This window comes from Tenrec ecaudatus, chromosome 16 (assembly GCF_050624435.1).
Source record: "Tenrec ecaudatus isolate mTenEca1 chromosome 16, mTenEca1.hap1, whole genome shotgun sequence".
Taxonomy (NCBI): Eukaryota; Metazoa; Chordata; class Mammalia; order Afrosoricida; family Tenrecidae; genus Tenrec; species Tenrec ecaudatus.
In genome coordinates this window covers 44,246,453-44,267,774 of record NC_134545.1, presented here as the reverse complement: position 1 = coordinate 44,267,774, position 21,322 = coordinate 44,246,453, and the positions used below count along the sequence as shown (strand labels likewise).

The 21,322-nt window shown below is 44.1% G+C and overlaps 1 protein-coding gene across 1 annotated transcript in view; it reads right to left on the bottom strand.

Moving 5' to 3' along the window:
• The window catches only part of DUSP29 (dual specificity phosphatase 29), a 54,787-nt gene extending 43,242 nt beyond the window's left edge, over positions 1 to 11,545 (bottom strand). The window contains exon 1 of the mRNA XM_075534580.1: positions 11,352 to 11,545. Within this exon, the coding sequence (XP_075390695.1) occupies positions 11,352 to 11,545 (194 nt within the window). The remainder of the gene's footprint in view (positions 1 to 11,351) is intronic.
• Between the last annotated feature and the right edge of the window lie 9,777 nt (positions 11,546 to 21,322).

Sequence of the window (21,322 nt, the reverse complement as noted above, 5' to 3'; positions counted from 1 at the left end):
ATCCATAATCCACTGTGCCACCAGGCTTGATGGCTGAATACATTCAAGGAGAGAAAGTTCTAGTCACTTTACTCAGATGAGGAACAGAGAGGAAGCGCCTCAAATTCGTGTTCCCCAAACAGAAACAGAGATAATATTTATACACAGCCAACAAGGAAGTTATGCATATACATTTTTGCCTAGACATTCAAAAGCCTGTCCAAGGTGTAATAAGAACCCACCTTTCCATTAAAAATAAAGCGCTTGACCCACAAAGCTACCAGGACCCTTAGGAAAAGGAAAAGCGCAATCTAACTGTAAATATAGCTAGTAACTGTAAATATAGTTAGTAACTGTAAATATAGGCTTTGTGTTCTTTGTCCACCTCTACTTGGAGAACGAGGGGGCCTGGTTGCACTGCGGTCACGCTATGATCCGCATGGTCAGCAGTTCAAAACCACCAGCAGCTCCGACTTGGCTTTCTACTGCTGTAAACTGTTGCAGTCTAGGAAACCCACAGGTGGCGGCGCGCGATTCCGCGTTGACTCAATGGCCGTGGGTTTGAGACTGTGAGGTGAAGACCGTCCTCAGCAGCCAGACCATGGACATTTCAGAGAAGCCGCATCCCTCGGCAGGGGCGCAGTCCCTGGATGGGCGGCAGAGCAGCCCTGCAGAGGCGCTTCTGTATGGTTCGTGTGGGGCTGAGTCTCCCAGGAAAGGCAGGGAAGGGGCTTCCTGTTGACAAATGGGGAACTAGAAGGCACAAATGGGAGCCTGCACTATTGATAGGGGGAAGCGAAAGAGTTAGCTTGCTGTTTAATCAAATACTGGAAAAGTAACATAGTCTGTGAAGACTGTTTATTAAAAGGGACCCAGGTGGAACAGCTCCATCCCCTATCGTATAAAATTCCTATTAAACTTGCTAATTCTTTAAACACAAACACACTCACTGCCATTGAGTCAATGCTGATTCATAGTGACCTTCTAGGACAGGGTGTAGGTACCCCTGTGCATTTCCAAGACTGTCACTCTTTGCAGGAGAAGAGAGAGAAGAAAGCCCTGTCTTTTATTTTTTAAATCATTTTATTATTGGGGGCTCATACAATTCTTATCACAATCCACCCATCCATCCATTGTGTCAAGCACATTTGTACATTTGTTGCCACCATCATTCTCAGAAAACCCTGTCTTTCTTCCGCCGAGCGGTCAGTGGTTTCAAGCTGCTGACCTGACAGCTAGTAGCGCTGTGGGTGACCACTAGGCGCCGGGCTCCTCGTTAAGTATTCCGGGGTACGCTTAACTCAGGAAAGAGAAGCAAGGCCATTTAGATCAACAGTGGTGCTCGAAATCTAGGGGCGCTGGTCTGAAGCCCTGGAGGAATGAAGGCCTCAATTGATGGTCTACACTCCCTTGGGGAAATGTGAACTGTTTTGTATGACCCTTGCTACTTCTTGTCCTATGGTCATTGTAAAAGCCGATTAATTTCCTGCTGGGACTCTCACAAAGCCTGTTTCTTATCACCTAGTTGAACCTGCTGGATTGGGCTGACCTCTGAAACCGCTCAGAGGTGGAAACGGGACTGTTCCCTTCTGTCTGCGCGTGCAGTAAGAAACCTAAGATGTCTGGGATCAACCTGCTCTCTGTTTTCAGCTATAGAGTGACAGGCTATCCCTGGGTCTCTTGCTGACAAGATTATTTATAGTCACGTACAGAGCACAATCAAGGGCTTCCCCTAACATGGTGAGCTCTGCGTATGCTTGCTTCTCCATCATTCAAGAGAGTGCTGAAAAACTGGGGTTCGACTTATACATGGGTCAATGGTACCCCAGCGAGGTGTACCATCTCGTGGGTGATTGCCGTTCTTCTGCTGTTCATTAAAAGCCCCGCTGACACTGCAGGGCTTTGAATGTTTGTTTACTCATATCTAACCAATCAGAGCCATCCTATGACGTGGATGGCTCCAATTCACAGAAGTGATTCACATACGCCGGCAGCTGAACTGGTAAGGATGTGTCTGTGGCTGCGCTCCGTCTCTCCCCTCTGGTCTCTGTGTTCATTCACATCCTGCATTTCCCACCCTAGGCTTATACTCAAGTCAATCAGTTTTTCTGGTTTCCTAGGTAATAATTAGGTACCTCGGCTTATACTTGGGTCGGCTTATATTTGAGTATATACGGTAATTCTGAAAGGTGCAACAGTGACTTAGGGGTGGTATCTGACTCTAATGTCATCTTCACAAAGGGGAAGGAGGACAGTCACTATTAGCACCCGCCCAAGCCTCATTCCACTGAGGCAGAGGCCAGGCACACCCCACCTTCGAACCTTTCACCAGTTCTGACACCAGCCCCCCTTTTGTGGCACTCTCGACTGCCCTGCTGCAACCAGTCCTTCCTTGTAGTGGCTACACAGAGCCCACAGCTCAGACTCACCGCGGCGGGGTTTGTTAGTGTTATTGTTTTTAGGCTTTACGTCATAGCAACTCTATGTACAACAAGAAACCCCGGCCTATCATAACAACAAGCCAGGCATTTGGTGGGAGTTAAACAGATGATGACTAGTAGGATTATATTTCACGCCCCACACACCGCTCCCCAAATATTGGGGTTATCTGCTGTTGCAGTACATAAAACGAAGCTTACAGCGGTAGAAGTGGGGTCAACTTCTTATCTTCAGAAAGTGTCGTTTGTACCACATCATCCCGCTCACCCTTCATTCCAGAAAAAGCACCCTGTTTATTCTCATCTCCGTCCCCTTTCTCATCTTATGCCTCCTACTGCCTGCAATTCTGTTGAAATCTTACCCGTCTTCCTGTGTCACGTTTGGAATCTACCTCTTCTGTAAACCATTCTCCACCCATGATAACACCAAGCACCTGCGGAGTTTACTCTGTGGCAATGAGCATTTTACTTGTTTAATTTCAAAATGTTAAAGCTTTTTATTGTAGTTTGGGTTAACATTACTTGTGCCTTTAATCTCCAGACTATAAGGTGCATCCCGTTATGTCACTCAAGGCAAAGAGAGGTCAAATAGCTGGCCCAGGGTCACTCAACTGATAATGGGCAGAGCTAAGATCCAAGCCCCACCTTCCTTCTGCCCCGCCACCTGCTTCTCTTTCTGTTCTCTGCCACATTTATTTTCAGGTGTAGACTAGCTTGCTTATCGGACTGACCAAGTTTTTCTTGTGTTAGGCTTGAATGTATACGCTACCCCTTACTAGCGGTGTGGCCTTAAGCCGGTCAATTATGTTCCCCGAGTCTTGGTTACCTCTTTGTGCCTACCACAGCTTCTAGCAATGGGCCCAACAAGGGGACTTGGCTACTTGAATGAACCCCCTCCATGTTGGTTTGCTCATCTATAAACCAGGAGCAATAATGATAATAAGCCTCATAGGGTGGTTGTGGGGTTTAATGCCAACAATGCACAGTTGTGCTAAGAATTCAATCCACTTTAGCTAGTATTATTATTATTATTATTATTATTATTATTATTATTATTATGAATAACGCCCCCCAAACCACCACCATCGAGCGAGTTGTGGTGCATAGCGACCCTGGGTTTAGGGTGTCCGCAACTGTACTCTTAACAGGAGCACACGTCTCAGCTTTCATCTGAGGAGCAACGGATAGGTTTGCACCGCCGACGCTGCTGTTCGCCCAATGCCGAATCCACGACTCCACCAGTTCCTTCCACTGATGCATCGCGGTGAGCAATTTGCATGGATCCACACATATTTGCTCATAAAATGACCATCTTTAAAGAAGAGAACACTGAGACACACACCTCCTCATGGCCACAGAGCTAGACCTGATACAATGAGGTTTGAATCTAGATGGTCTCTCTTATGCAGGTGCTCAGGATCGTTAGCTAAGCCACAAAAACTCATTGAGTGATACCAAGTCATTTGCATCCCATAGAGACCCACAACTGTAAGTTTCTATGGAAGCGAACTATCCCCCCTTTCTCCCACAGAGCGCTGGTGGGTTCTAACTGCTAGCCTTTTGGTTGTTCTTGTTGTTAGATACCATTAATTGGTTCTGGTTCATAGCAACTTCATGTACAACAGAATGAAGTATTACCCGGTCATTTGCCATCCTCAAAATTGTTCTTATGTTTGAGCCCAGCAATGCAGCCACTGTGTAAACCATCTTGTCAAAGGCCTTCCTCTTTTTCACTGCCCTGTTCCTCTACTAACCATGCTGTCCTTCTCCAGAGACAGGTCTCTCCTGGCAACGTGTCCAAAGCACGTGAGAGAGGTCTCACCATCCATCCTTTCCTCTAAGGAGCATTCTGGCTGCACTTCTCTCTAAGACAGACTGGGTTTCTGCTTGGGCAGTCCATGGTGGGTGCTTTCAATCTTCTCCTCCAGCACCATCATCAAATGCCTCCATTCTGCCTTGGGCTTCCTTATTCCATGTCCAGCCTGCACTTGCCTACGAGGCGATTGAAAATGCCATGGGAGCAGGCACACCTTAGTCCTCAAAATAGCCTCCTTGCTTTTCAACATTTTAAGAAGGTCTGGGCAGCAGATCTGCCCAATGTGATGTGTCATTTGACCTCTTGACTGCTGCTTCCATGAGCACTGATTGTGGACCAAGGCAAGAAGAAATCCTTGACCACTTTGCCCCTTTCTCCACTCACCATGGTGTTACCTATTGGTCCAGTTGTGAGGATTTTGCTTTCCTTTACACTGAGTTGTGATCCATAGTCTTGCTTAACAGAAGAAAAAATGTACTTTTCAAGATGGGGCTCAGGGACAGTTGGGTTCCTGATAAAGGCATTACTTGAATGGGCTTTGAAGGACGTGCAGAATCTCGACACAGATGACACGAAGGTTGGAACAGCTTAGGCCACGGGAACAGCAGGCAGACAGACAGACACTGTGAGTTTAAAATCCCCCCCTTCCCTTTCCCTTGTCTCACCATTTCTAGGGTTAGAGCTAAGGAAACAATTATAAATATGCAGAAATATTTTATGCATTGAAATGTCCACTGCAGTATTATTTATGAAAATGAGAACATGGAAAGAATGCAAATGTTCAACAGTAGAGAGGTGGGTAAGTGGTCTTATATCCATTTGATTATAACTATTATAATTGAGTATATGAAATCATATACAATATAGATCAAGGAGAAATGTTTATAAAATATGTCATGTAAAAAAAGATTAAATGAATAATCAATATAGTTATGTATTGATTACCAAACCAACAAGAATATACAGCATGTCTAGGAGGAAAGACCATAGACTGTCAATGGGAATGGTATCACACTAGTAAACTTGGGTAATTGCTTTGGGAGGCTAGGGTTAAAGTTTTGTTTTTACAGTTGTCACTTTTTACTGCTAGAGTTTACTTCATTGAATGCCGACTATGTTCTAGGCACAGCGCTACCTCATCGTACGCAGAGATTCTCTAGCCACTCTGTTTCAAGTAGAACTAAGAATTCGATACTTATAAAAAGAGCACGCATTGCTTTTACAGTAAGAAACCATAAATATTTGTTTCATTTACTATTATTAAAGACAAGAAATTCATGTCCGATTCTTTGTTTTTGTTGTTGCTTTTTCCTACTTTATACCCCAAACTCTAAACGCACTGCCGTTGAGTGAATTCCAACTCAGCCACCCTGTAATATAGATCAGAACTGCCCCTGTGAGTTTCTGAGACTAAATTTTTACAGGGTTAAAATGTCTTATCATTCTCCCATGGACTAGCTGGTGGTTTTGAACTAATAACCTTGAGGTTTGCAGCCCAACACATAACCCACTATGCTATCAGGACTCCTTCCACTCCTTACAGTATTTTAAAAAATATATCATTGTACTTATTTCTTATGTATAGATATTTTTATTTCTCTAAACTACAATGCTTTAAGTGATATTTTGGCCAAAGTGTATGTGTACTATTAAAATTTTTATTTTGAAATAATTTTAGATTTACAGAAGAATTGCAAAAATGGTGCATTCTAGAACTTGGATGAGCCTTGCAAATATTATGCTATCCGAAAGATGATATATACAAAAGGATATATATCGTATGACTCCATTTTTCTGAATAGGAAAATTCATAGTAATAAAAATACATTAGTGGTTGCTAGGGGTTGAGGAGGAGAGAAAATTAGGAATGACTGCTTGCTGATCATCATAAATGAGCAGCCATCTAGCTTAGAAGCAACAAAGCACACATCAAAGAAACACGCCTGTGTGATCAGGAGGTGTCGATGGTATCAGGTATCAAAGATCCAGAACAAAAAATCATATCAGTGTGAATAAGGGGAAGTGCAGAGTGGAGACCCAAAACTCATCTGTAGAAATTTGGACATCCCCTTACAGAAAGGCCACAAGGAAGAGACAAACCAGTCAGGGTGCAGTACAGCACCAATGAAACATACAACTTTCATCTAGTTGTTTAATGCTTCCTCCTCCCTACTATCATGACCCCAATTCTACCTTACAAATCAGGCTAGACCAGAGGATGTACATGGGTACATATAAGAGCTGGAAACACAGGGAATCCAGGACAGATAAGCCCTTTAGGACCAATAATGAGGGTAGCAATACCAGGTGGGGAAGGGTAGAAAGGGGGAACTGATCACAATGATCTACATATAACCCCCGCCCTGGGGGATGGACAACATAAAAGTGGGTGAAAGGAGACATTGGATAGTGTAAGAAATGACAAAATAATAATAATTTATAAATTATCAAGGGTAACTGAGGGAGGGAGGGTGGGAGAGGGAGGGGTAAAAATGAGGAGCCGATACCAAGGGTTCAAGTAGAAAGAAAATGTTTTGAGAATGAAGATGGCAACAAATGTACAATATATGTATGGATTGTGATAAGAGTTGTAAGAGTCCCCAATAAAATGATTTTTTTAATGGAAGAACAGTATGTCTCCTAGAAATTCAAATAACAATAAAAATTAATTATGTTATCAAGGGTTCATGAGGGAGGGAGGATGGAGGAGAGGGGAAAATGAGCTGATACCAAGGGCTCAAGTAGAAAGAAAATATTTTGAAAATTATGATAGCAACACATGTACAAATATGCTTGACACAATGGATGCATGGATGGATTTTGATAAGAGCTGTATGAGCCCCAAATAAAATGATTTTTTAAAATGTTTGATTTGCACAACTCCATTAGTATACTATAAACCATTGAATTTTGTCCCTTCATAAAGTTAATTTCATGGTGTGTAGTTACATCTAAATAAGCTGTTACTAAAACAAATAGTAAGAATTCTTGCCCATCCCATATACTAATGTTAACAGCTGGGAAATAAATAGATAAATTGTGTTATAACTGTATTATGAAATATTAAAAGTGCCGAATAATATATAAAGGTAGGTTTTTTTAAAGTATTGATACAAAATCATAGAAACCTGTATTAAAATATAAAAAATGAAGTTATGGTTTCTCAGCATCTCCTCCATCTCGGTCTATGCACTTCTCAAGGCCGTGCTTCCGTCTGTCTAGCCCTTCTTCAAAGAATTCTGCGCTCTTCACCTTACACCATAGCCAAACGGCAAGACCAGGGCTACAAGGTAGAGGGAGCACATTTTCCAAATGAAGTTCTCATCAAACAGCTTTGTTATTCTCAAGAATGAACAGGCTCATTCTCATAATGGAAGAAAAATTCCTTGGTGCAAATCTGCTGCATTTTCCCCTCACGAATGTAGCTCTCAGTGTTCTTAAAGCTTCTTCCCAGTAAGTGCTATGATTATTCTTCGAGAAAATTAATAAACATCAGCCTGTTGGAATCACACACACACCAGTGGTGATAACCTCTGAGCTGAATTGAAGCTGCCACTCAATCCCCTCAGAAACACTGTGTTGATTGGACCTTACTTTTTTTAAGACTCCATAAAAAGACTAGGATAACTGTCTTACTTAGCGAATAAGTCTGCAGCCATTCACAAACCACAGAGACGTGGTTGAGCTTATTTGGTTTGGAATAAGGCTGTGTGTAAACTGGAGCCTCGTAGTAGTGCTTTTGAACTTATCCATGTATGTGAGAGGCTTCAAAAAGTTCATGAATTCTTTTATACGAAGAAAGAGATCTCTGAAAAGGAAATCAGGAAAACAATATCGTTTATAATGGTCACCGAAAAGATGAAATACCTAGTAAAAATCTAACTAGAGAAACAAAAGGCTTGTGCAAAGAAAACTGCTAAATACTACTACAATAAACCAAGAGAGACTTGCATTAATAGAAAATGTACTTTGCTCAAGGATAAGAAAACTGAATACTGTGAAAATTCTAATAACCCCCAAAGTGATGTACAGACATATGAGGGGGTACCCACTGCAAAAAATCAGAATTGTGCTGGGTGGAATGGAGTTTGTAGTCACTAGGTGAGCATCAAGCAATTTGCCCTGAGTTAGCGCACCCAAGGTTCTCTCTGGTCACAATGAGTTTTTTTCGTAAAAGCAGTTTTGCTCAAGCCTCGTTTTTGTGATGGCTGATTCAAGAGAACGGGATACAGCTGTGGGGTTTTGTTTTCTGCTGAGGAAAAATGCTACAGAAACTTGTGATGTTGAGCACAGGTTACAAGAACAGTTCTATGGGGAAAAACTCAAGTGTATGAATGGTTTTCTCATTTCAAGAAAGGTGAAATTGTAATATCAGTTGATGACAAACCTCGTTCTGAACTTCCGTCAACTTCCTGAACAAATGAAAATGTTGGCTCATAGTGCATTTTGAGTTTATTCCACAAGGTCAGATTGTTAATCGAGTTTTCTATTTGCAGGTTCTGAAAAGATAGTTTAACAGGTGCAACAACAAAGGCCTGATTTGTGGCACAAAGGGGACTGGTTTTGCCACCATGACAACGCACCCGCTCACGCAGCCATCTTGGTGTGCCAGTTTGGGGCAAAAACTGCATGCCTCTCTTGCTCCACACACCTTACTCACCTGACCTCGCTCAGTGTGACTTCTTTTTGTTTCCAAGAAGGAAGAGGGCCTTGAAAGGATAGTGATTTGACGATGCAGAAGAGATGAAGAAAAAAATGAAGGAGGTACTGTCAGCCATCCAAAGAGATGAGTGTGAAAAATGTTTCCAAGAATGGGATCGCAGATTTGACAAATCTATTAAACGTAATGGAGTGTATTTTGAAGGTGATAAGATGCTTTGTAAAACCAAAAATTTAAATACATAGATTTGAAAAAAAATTCTGGGTTTTATTTTTTGGTACCCCCTGTAATGCAATCCTGATCTAGATTCTAACAACATTCTTTAGAGAGATGAAGAAGCTAATCATCTAGGAGGCCTGGCAGGGCTTGCTCAAGGGTAATGTAACCAAAAGGAATTACTGAAACCCAAATGAAGACTGAACATGATCGTGGGACACGAGGAAAGTAAAAGGAAATAAAGGAAAGAACTAGGAGGTAAAAGGCATTTATAGAGGTCTAAGTACAGGCATGTACATATGTAAATATATTTATGTCTGATGATGGGGAAATAGACCTATGTACATATATTTATCGTTTTAGTAGTAAGGTAGCAGATGGATGTTGGGTCTCCACTCAAGTACTCCCTCAATGCAAGAACACTTTGTTCTATTAAACTGGCATTCCATGATGCTCACCTTCCTGACATGATTGCTGAAGACAAAGTGGATGCATAAGCAAATGTGGTGAAGAAAGCTGATGATGCCCAGCTATCAAAAGATATAGCGTCTGGAGTCTTAAAGACTTGAAGATAAACAAGCGGCCATTTAGCTGTGAAGCAACAAAGCCCACATGGAAGAAGCACATCAGCCTGTGTGATCATGAGGTGTTGATGGGATCAGGTATCAGGCATCAAATACCAAAAAAATCATATCATTGTGAATGAGGAGGAGTGCAGAGTGGAGACCCACAGCCCATCTGTAGGCAACTGGACATCACCTTACAGAAGGGTCATGGGGAGGAGACGAGCTAGTCAGGGTACAGTATAGCACTGATGAAACATACAACTTTCCTCTAGATCTTTCATGCTTCCTCCCACCACTGTCATGATCCCAATTCTACCTTACAAATCCAGCTATACCAGAGGATGTACACTGGTACAGATAAGAGCTGGAAACACAGGGAACCCAGACAGATAAACCCCTCAGGACCAATAGTGAGAGTAGAGATACCAAGAGGGGAAGGGGAATGTGGGGGTAGAAAGGGGGGACCGATCACAAGGATCTACATATAACCCCCTCCCTGGGGGACGGACAACAGAAAAGTGGATGAAGGGAGATATTGGACAGTGTAAGACATGACAAAATAATAATAATTTCTAAATTATCAAAGTTCATGAAGGAGAGGGGGTGGGAGGGAGGGGAAAAATGAGGAGCTGATCCCAATGGTTCAAATAGAAAGCAAATATTTTGAGAATGATGATGTCAACAAATGTACAAATGTGCTTGACACAATGGATGGATATACGGATTGTGAAAAGGTTGTATCAGCCCCCAATAAAATGATTTTTTTAAAAAAGAATAGTTGTGGTCATATTACAAGTACCGCCCTTATCCATTTCAGAACACTTTCTTCTCATATTCATCGCCAGTGTCACATTTCCCCCCAGTCTTGCCCGTCATGCTCCTGATAATTATTAATCCAGTTACTGCTTCTGTAGAGTTATCTTTTCTGGACTTCATATATAGAAAGTCATACAAAATTTCTAAGAAGTCTTTGTAACGTGGATCCTTGAATGCTCCACCACATCTATATATTTGCAGCTTAAGTGAAAATACGTATGTAGAAATATCTTCTGTCAAACCTATATCTAATTTGCCAGTATACTCCCCCTCTTCCTGCCACAGCTGCTCAGCCAGTGTGCCTATCCTGCGTCTACTTGTAGTTCACAGTTACTACAGGAGTGTGATTATAGCAGTGCTTACCTCTACTGCCTTAACTCTCATACTCCTCCCCGTCTCCTTCCTCGCCTCCATTATTTTTTTGCCAACCTCCCTCTTATAAAACATTGCCTTCCCTCTCATCTAAGTTAATATATGTCTGCCTTAGCCAGCCACTTCCCCTCCTTTCCCTCCTCACACTGGAAACCATCAAAGACTATTTCTTTTAGTGGGAAAGCCTTCTATTGACTTTTTATAATAGTAATCTCACACAATATGTGTCCTTTTGTGATCAACTAATTTAACTCAGCAAAATCCTCTGGATTTCTTTTATGGGAGAGAGGAGTAAGCCATTATCTTATTAAATCCCTTTTCTGACTTTTATATAATACGAAAATAAAACCAGCCCTAACTGATAGAGTTCTTAGAGAACAACCAGTTTACAAAACTGCCACCTAAAGAGCAATGAGAATCAGAACCTGAGAGCCAGTGGCTGTCCTCTCCTGGGTGAGGCCCAAGGGGAGGCTTGGCGTGGCACTTACTCATCACCAATGTAGAGCTTAGGCCAGACCTCGTTGACATGGGTGTACTGGGGACTGCCCTTCCAGAAGAGACGCTCCAGCTCGAAGGCTCCAGGGGTACAGTACTCCTCTGTCTCCTCCTCCTCCTTCAGCAATGGGCGCTTGGCAGACAGATGGGCATTCTTGGGGCTTATCTTTGTTCCTCCAGATGCCATTTGGAGCCCAGGGATTTCCGTTCCTTTCTGCAGCCGGTGATGAGAGAGAGTCAGGATTAGGGTTAGCAGGGGACACAGAAGTGGGAATAAATCTGTCTCAAAATTTGGCAACTGGTTCCCTCGTTTGCTGTGCTCCTGATTTTTCTTCCCAAGCCATGTAGGGAGGACACGATGACAGTTAAACCTCCCAACATTCCAGTATTCTCAAGAGCAAGAGGGGGCGTCTGAGACGGGCCTAAGTGGATTTTACCCAAACTGGGACTTTGGGGCTAAGAAATCGTTGAAGGCAGTACTTTGCCACCTTTATTTTAGATTTTGCCTCGGGTGAAGCTTTGGTTTCTATTTTTTCTTTGATCTGGCTGTAACCTATTCGTTCTGGCTATTTTGAGTGCCCAGAGTCTCCCAGCATTCCAGGCCTAGGCCACAATGAGCAACTGCAGAAGTGACCAGTCAACAGAAAGAACATAGCTCTACACGCAGGGCCTGGGTCTGAGCAGCCATGCATGCCAGCAGGTCTTCAAATACCTTGGAGTAGAAGGAAAATGGGGGCTAGTTATCTTTATTTTGAAACTAAATCATTTTATTGGGGGCTTGTACAACTCTTATCACAATTCACACATACATCCGTTATGTATTCGCTCATTTTTCCCCTTGATAATTTATAAATTATTATTATTTTTGTCATATCTTACACCGTCCAACATCTCCCTTCACCCAATTCTCTGCTGTCCATCCCCCAGGGAGGAGGTTATATGTAGATCTTATAATCGGTTCCCCCTTTCTCCCTCCCCTTCCCTCCACCCTCCTGATATTGCCACTCTCACCACTGGTCCTGAGGGGTTCATCTCTCCTGGATTCCCTGTGTTTCCAGTTCCTATCTGTACCAGTGTACATCCTCCGGGTCAGCAGGATTTGTAAGGTAGAACTGGGATCATGATACTGGGGAGGAGGATGCATACAAGAACTAGAAGAAAGTTGTATGTTTCATCATTGCTACACTGGACCCTGACTGGTTTGTCTCCTCCCCACGATCCTTCTGCAAGCGGATGTCCAATTGCCCACAGATGGGCCTTGCATCCCCACTCTGCACTCCCCCTTATTCACAATGCTATGATTTTTTTTGGTCTTTGATGCCTGATACCTGATTCCTTCAACGTGTCGTGATCACACAGGCTGGTGCGCTTCTTCCATGTGGACTTTGTTGTTTCTCAGTTAAATGGCTGCTTATTTATCTTCAAGCCTTTAAGACCCCAGACTCTATATCTTTTGATAGCCAAGCACCATCAGCTTTCTTTACCACATTTGCTTATGCACCCATTGTCTTCAGCAATCATGCCAGGAAGGTGAGCATCTCAGACTGCCGAATTGTTAGAATGAAGTGTTCTTGTGTTGAGGGAGTACTTGAGTAGGGGCCCACTATTTCCTTAATACTAAACCTATAAATATATGTACATAGATGTTTCCCTCTCATCATCTATGAATATATTTACATCTGTATATGCTTGTATTTACACCTCTATAAATTTCCTTTCCCTCCTAGTTCTTTCCTCTATTTCTTTTTACTTTCCTCTTGTCCCTCTATCATGTTCATCCTTCATTTGGGTTCCAGGAATTCCTCTCGGTTAGATTGTCTTTGATCCAGGGGGCTAATTATTGTATTACAACAGTTGAAGTCAGTGTTCCTGGCTCTCACACACAGGGACTAGTCATGGTGGTAACTTACCAGGGATCAGCAGAGATGTTCCAAATGAGGACGCTGTGCCTACTGATTGCCACGGGTGTTTGGAGGGCTTGTCGGGGTCTGCGAGGGGAGAGTTTGCATTGTCCCTAAATAAATGCTTCTGCTGTGGAACTAGGCAGAGTCTATTCCGCGAGTTGAGGGAATGGAACACTTACAGAATGGTCTGGGAAGGGAAATTGTGCTCTGAGATAGAGGAGAAGGAGAAAAGGGTGGAGTGATGAAAGGCACGGAGGCGAGTGACACAAGAGAAATATTGCTTATTGAACAAATGCTTATAGCGCAATATTTTATGCCAGATACTAGTCCAACTGCTTTACAGTGATTGATTCACTAAATAATTTTAACAATCTATGAGGTAGACACAAGACAAATCATAAATTGAGGCTGCTTGTAGCATCTGGCTGTAGTCTTCTGAGAAATAAATGATCTAGAGCAAGATGAAGAAGTCAATGGGAGAAGGGGAAGGCTGTGAACAAGGACTGGTAACTTCAAAGTCCACTAGGACCGGGTGACAATGACTCAGAACACAGTTTGAGGGAACCCCTCTTGTCAAAAATGGGTTATTTTGAGCATTAACAGTAAAAGTAACTGTAATGGATTGAAACACATCAACCTTTATATCATAATGATAGGTCTGTAAAACAAAGCCATTATGTATTAAAGGAGGATACTAGGGAAACAACTCACTATTGTGAAGACGTAGAAATCCAGTAAAAGAAGCTAACATTTACTATTGTTTTCCTATGCAAACTATACTGCCGGGCAGATAAGAGAAAGTTACTCATTTACAGAAGAATTCCAGATAATAAATATGCAAGGAAGGAATCGCTTTTTTATAGTCCTGGATGAACTAATAGATCTAGGCATTGAATATTGATGGCTAACAATGTAAGAGATAATCAAACCTTGTGTGCCAGCTCATGAAAAAGAACATATGACAGAGAAAAACCTGAATTTTACCAGAGTCTACATATAACAAGAAATTCCGAGGACACAGGAAGATAGTAAATCATACCACAGAACTTTAGAAGTGCATGCGAGCAGATTTATAGAATAAGCTAGGGTTGGCTTAAAAATTTGATAACTGGGGAGAAAATCACGTTGTTGGCAGTCTGAATGAAACAAAGTGGTTCCTGGAGTGATGCTCGTCTTGCACCGGGGCTTCGTGTCCCCTGCTCTTCTTTGTTGAAGCCTTGCCATACAGTTAGAATCCTTCATAAATTAAAAAACTGTGGCTGTTCCTTTACTCAAAAAACCAAACTCACTGCCACCGGGGTCAATTCCGACTCATGACTCTCTAGGACAGGATCGAACCGCCCCCTTGAGTTTCTGAGACTATACGAGTAGAAAGCCTCATTTTTCTTCCAGGGAGGAACTGGTGGTTTTGAACTGCTAACCTTTGGCTAGTACCCCAATGCGTAATCAACCTGCTAGGCGGCCAGGGTTCCCTTTTGTTAGGTTAGATGCTATCAGGTTAGCTCCCACACACAGCAACTTACTGTGCAACAGAACGGAACACCGTCCAGCGCTGTGGCAGCCTCGCAATTATTCTGTGTGAGCGCATGGCCGCAGCCACTGTGTCCATCCAGCTGATCAAGGCTCTTCTCTATTTCTGCCCTTCTACTTTACCAAGCATGAGGTCTTTTCCAAGCACTCGTCTCTCCGGACAACATATCCCAAGTATGTGAGACGAAATCTTAGCATCCTTGCTTCTAAAGAACATTCTGGCTGTCCTTCTCCTGAGACCCATCCGTCTGTTCGTTTGGCCGTCCCTGGGACTTTACACAGGGGCCCTGGTAGCGCACTGGGTAGGGAGTTGGGCTGCTACCTGCAAAGTCAGCCTGAGAACCCACAGTTGGACTCTCTGTGGGAGAAGCATGAGGCTTTCCACTCCTGCAAAAACTCGTCTCAGAGCCCCACTGGGGCAGTCTCCTCTGTCCTGCAGGGTCCCTGTCAGCCAGAATTGATTTGATCGCAGCGAGTTTGGCTAGGTTTCTTTATACTGTTTCAGAGTATGAAAGAGACCCCAATCCCTCATTCTAGTTCCTTGGGGGCAAGTCTACCCCGCCCTGTGCTGGCTCAAGCCCACTGCCGTGAACTTGAGTCCAAACCCGAGTTTTTGAGACTGTCCATGTTTGCAGGTGCAGACAACCGCATCTTCCTCCTGAGGAGGAGCTGGTGGGTTTAAACCCAACTTTGCAATTAGCAATCCAGCACACACACCCCGCCCCCAACAATATCCCCGGGCTAACTAGGGGAATTATTTTCTACTTTTAATCAAACACTGCCAGCTAGTCAATTCCTATATGGTATGAGCCTATAGGGCAAGGTAGAACTGGTCCTGAGGGTGTCTGAGACTGTAACTCTTTAAGGGAATAGAAAGACTCATCTTTCTCTCTTGGAGTGGTCAGTGGTTTTTAAACTGCTGACCTTGACGTTCGTCACCCAACTTGCTACTTGATTCCAGTTTTTTTGGCCTTGGTACAGGACTATTGTGTTTGGCTGGGATGTCTAGAGAAACAACACTAGGGATATTCATATGCATGAAAGAGCTTTATATCAAGAAATAATTTTATATTAAGACAGCATCCCAGCCCAGTCCAACTCAAATCAACAAGTCCGATGCAAGCCAGGGCCTCTTCAGACTGTAGGCCAATGACGGACGCAGAAAGGTGAAGCGGGATTCCGGAAGGCCAGAGGCTGGCGGATACAGAGTTGTGTGGATCCAAAGCAGGTGACAACATGGAGCCACACATGAGCTGTCTCTGGAGGCAGGCAGAGCCCCAGCAAGCAGGAAGGCACAGGGCAGTGAAAGAAGGAGAAGTCCCCAATTTCTCCGACATCAAAGCCCCCCCCAACCCCCGCCCAAGGAGATACCATCAAGCTGCAACCTGATTGACAGGTTGGATTCCACCCCTACCTACACTGCCATACAATTTCAAGTTGACATAAAATTTAACGGCCACACACCTGGTATTGAATCTCCATTGCTGACACCATCATTCAAATACACACATTCTTCTTCTGTCTTCCTTGCGCATTTCCCAACTTTCACTTGCACATGAGATAACTAAGGGGATACATACATGATAAGAGACAGGCCTGTGCTGGGAACTCAGTAGGAGCCACTGAGGCAGGGCTGCACTTTGGGGCTACCTGGAAGGAGGAGTGAGGAAGAAGGAGATGAGGACTACAGAATGAACACCCTCTAAGGCAGTGGCTGCTTAGGTCGGAACATAACGGGGGGCTGCGGCCGGTGCTTCCAGTCAAGAAAGGAGGAATTGTTTCCAGAGACGGCCTCTAGTGCAAGAGCCTGCACAGACCCCTCGGTTTCCCAAGACTATTGTCAGACCCCTCGGTTTCCCAAGATTATTGCCACAGCTCTTGCGGAGACTGTGTGGATCTTCACTTTGAGAAACCTCAAGCTCATCCCCCCACCAGGGTCCAACTGCTGTGTTCCAAAGTGAAAACCTGAGCACCATGCCCTTGACCATGGTGCCTTAGGCAATCTTGAACCCCGCCTGCCATTAAAAGAAGCCTTGGGAGAGGCCCCTTTAGAGAGTCGCTGGGGTAAATTCCATTCTGAAACCTCTCCCTGCTTCCTTTGATCACCGAAGCTGACCGCCCCCTCAATGCGGCTGCTTTGCCTGGTTGCGACTGTGGAGGGACCCACCCTTCCCCACTCCAGGCTGGAAGCCTCGGCTGCGTTTCCAGACAGAAGAGGAAGTGGTGTGGTCTCCCCAGAGCAGTTTGGCACGCAGAGGGAGCTCTGGGGCTTATTATCCTCCAGCATGCACATTTGATGGGGGAAGAGAACAAAGCGTGGAGCCGTCCAGAAACCACAGACCTGTCATCTTTCCAAATGCTGAAGGCGGCTGTGCGCATCCACTCCGCATGCCTCCCCATCTCTCCGAGACCAGGAGCGTCTGTTTCCCAGATCACGGCCAAAATGGAAGGGGAAGACAAATCCGTTCTGTTTGGTTTCCATAGATCTGACCTAGCGATCAACTGCCAAGGTCTCCATCACAGGCTTAATGTCAGAGAGCTGCGCAGGTTGTCAAGAGAGGCCTCAGGTTCCTGTTACAGCTTCATATTTCTAGATTCCGCCCCAGGAAACCAAATGCTGCCTCTGAAGTCTACTTGGCTGGCTAGATATGCTGCCTCAGCCTACTATCCCTCGAAGGGTGACAAACTCAGGCTCCTGCCGGGAGAAGCCAGGCAAGGTACCTAGAAAAGGGAAGAAGTAGGTTTGGTGTCACCAACAAACACCTGACTATTGGCCTGACTCAAGCCAGGAGACATTGCAGAGAAGCGGGCTTGCAGCATGCTTGACAGGAGCTGTTCCATGAGGAAGAGGCGGCGGTTTGCCATTCACCCGGTGATGGAGGCCCAGGGTGATCGATTTTCTAATAGTCTCATGAGAAACCATAGCCAGATTTTGAATGAGAAATCGACTGGTTCTAATGTAGCCTATGACGCTGGGTGCAGTCCTGGCTCTGTCCCACTGCTTGGCTCACCCTGGAGGTCACATGCAGCCCAGTGGACAGTCCCCTTGTGCGCAGAAGACTAGTTCAAGCACACGTGTGTCCCTGCTTGTCCTAATCTTTGCACAGGACACTGGTAGGTAGGTGCTCCGGGTCTCAGGGGTTCCCCAGGGGTGTAGAGCCTCCGCTGCCTCGAATGACAGCATCACTCAGTCACGCATCTTTGTTGACCCTCCTCCCCCCCCGCCCCCCCATGTATTCACGGCTCTCCATCCTATATATCATCTTGCAGACATGTAACTTGGTCTCAGGGCCTGCTTTTGGATTCAAACTAAGATCTGAGTATATCGCCTGTAAAGATATTCCGGTTTTATGGATTGATTTGTGTCTCCCAAAAAAGACATGATGAAGATATGCCAGTACCTGAGATCATGATTTGTTTGGAAATAGGTCTTTGTTATTGTTGTTTGTGCTTATTTAATTTGAAAGATATTCTTTGATTTGTCTGAAACATCTGTTCTTAGGTTCACTGATTTTAGAGGACAACTTAATGTGGTCTTGTAATTGTGTGGTAGTCACATGGATAGATAAATATATTTTTCATACTTACTGCTGCTTATATTGAAAACTTACATCGAGTCCATAAGGGAGGAGGGGCTGGGGGGGGCGGAATGAGCTGATGCCAGGGGCTTACACGGAGAGCAAATGTTTTGAGAATGATGAGGGCAATGAATGTACAAATGTGCTTTACACAATTGATGTATTATGGATTGTTGTATGAGCCCCCAATAAAATGATTTAAATAAATAAATAAGAAAATAACTTTATTGGTTGATTTTCTTAAGCATTTTTATATTTGTTTTTAACAAATTATGGTTTGTTGTTCTTTTCTGTGAGGGTGAAAGTGGTTTTCATTTTCAGTCCTGGCACATGAGCCTTAACAGGCGTCTTTGAAATTGACTGTGTTTGATTTTTAGGAGCATCGCATAAAAATGGAACCGCTATGAACAAGAGCAAACGTTTATCCGCTTGGACTTTAAGAACACTTGCCCCTCTTTAAAGTAGTCCCTACTGAAAAAACGCCTTATTCCGTCATTGGTTTATTGTGCTACCTACTTGCCTTAGATCATTCCTCAGTGGTTTACAAATGAGTGAGATTTTACGTATTTGGAAATAGGGCTTTGAATTAGCATTTTAAAAAACAAAACAAGGTCGCCCGGTGGAGACGAGACAATCAGGGTGCGGTATAGCACCGATGAAACATACAACTTTCCTCTAGTTCTGTAATGCTTCCTACCACCCCCACTATCATGACCCCAATTCTACCTTACAAATCATGCTAGGCCAGCGCATGTGCACTGGTACAGGTAAGTGCTGGAAACACAGGGAATCCAGGACACATAAACCCTTCAGGACCAATAATGAGAGTAGCAATACCAGGAGGGGAAGGGGAAGGTGGAGGTAGAAAGGGGGAACTGATCACAAGGATCTCCATATGACCCCCTCCCTGGGGGATGGACAACAGAAAAGTGGGTGAAGGGAGACATCGGACAGTGCAAGACATAACAAAATAATAATAATTTATAAATGATCAAGGGTTCGTGAGGGAGGGGAAAAATGAGGAGCTGATACCAAGGGTTCAAGTAGAAAGAAAATGTTTTGAGAAAGATGATGACAACATATGTGCAAATGTGCTTGACACAATGGATGGATATATGGATTGTGATAAGAGTTGAGTGAACCCCAAATAAGTTGATTTAAACAAACAAACAATCCCCCAAAATTCCATTGCCAGCGAGTTGATTCCAACTCATAACGACCCTATAGAACAGAGTAGAACTGGCCTGGTGAGTTTACAAGACTGTAATTCTTCATGTGAGTCAAAAGCCTTGTCTTTCAACTACAGAGTAGCTGGTGGTTTCGAACTGCTGATCTTGTGGTTCGCATCCCAGTGGGTAACTTCTATGCCACCAAACTCTCCAAACCCAAAACTCATTGTCATTGGGTTGGTTCCAATTCATAGGGCTCCTTAAAGAAACATGTAAGTAGGGTGGGTCCTAAACCCTAGAAGAGGAAAACAAAACAAAACAAGCAGGCAGACGGAGGCCATTCGGACCAAAGAACACGAGGGGGGACCAAAAGCTGGGAAAGACAAGGAGGGATCTTCCCTTACAGCCTTTGAAGAACACATGAGCCTGGACAAGACCCTGAACACTGACCATTAGCTTCCAAAAGGGAAAATAAACTTCTGTTGTTACAACCCCTCCAGTTTGTGATATTTTGTTATAACAGCCCAAGGGGATGCATGCAAGTGCCGGTAGAGTAATGAAGGCCAACAGTGGCGTGACCACCTGGCCTGAGGAGCTGAGGGACGCTTCTCTGCGAAGCTGTCTCCACGGATAATCAACCCAGGCTCCCTTGTTAATTCTGACTCTGACTCCTCTGGAACGTTTGCTGCTGAAGCTTACATTTCAAAACTGCATTTTAACAGCATAATCGGAGTTTGTACTGATGTAATTTTTGTTTTTTAATTAGAAAAAATGCATGAAAATGTCAATACTCTGTGGGATCAGTGGGGTCCAATGAAGTATCTTCTGCTTTCTGTTGGGAGATTTTTAAAATAAAGAAACATTTTGCAATAATAAATGGACATTTTTAAACTGGGCTGGCAAAATGGCACAATCTGGGCAGGAAGAGGCTTGCGAGTCTGAGGCTTCTACTCTAGCTTCCACTCCTGGGTCTCTCCTGCCTCCTTGGCTGTTGTGTCCCTCTTGCTTTCTCTGCACCTTTTGGGAGAAAGCGCCCTTGGCTTGTGACCCTTTTCTGCTTCCACACCCCAGCGATCGTGGCTCAGATCCACACGTCTCGTTCTCTCGGAACTTCATTTTTCCGAGAGAAAATGGAGCTGTAACGAGAGTAGGAAAGATGCTTGGATACAAAACTCGACCGGAACGCTCTTGCTGTCTAAGGCAGGGAATATGAGAACCAGGTGGACGTGGAAGTTGATTTTAACGGGGACATGAAATCACTAAGTGGAAATCATTAGCCCACCGAGAATGGCCAGGAGGCCCTGCCAAGGAATGTGAGTATATAAAGAGAGCCTGTCACTTTAAGATCCGTGGCACGGACCTCCTGGTTAACAGAGAACGCCGTCGAGGATCATTTTGGTGGGAAACAGTAAATCTTGAAACTTGGTCTGGAAAGTCGAAGAGTGAAACAGAAAGAACTAACTTGTTCTCTATAGCAAAGCAAGGGAAGTGGTGCCTTCTCTACACAGCATCCTCAGTGGCGATTGTTAGTTTGGAATGGGCACTGAGGAGGGGAGGGAACCTGAAGATCCCAGAGCATGAGCAGGGCTTACCTTGTAGGTGACAGCCAGGTGCAGAGCTTCCAGGGATGAAGTAAACACAGGGATTCTAAGACAAGGATTGCTAATATTCACATCTAACTCTGGGCTACCTGATAGTCCTGTCAGCTCCCTCATTGTGACCCTAAACCATCAGTGAGACTGTTACACACGCTGGCCTGTGTTTGTGGTTATTTTAAGAAATC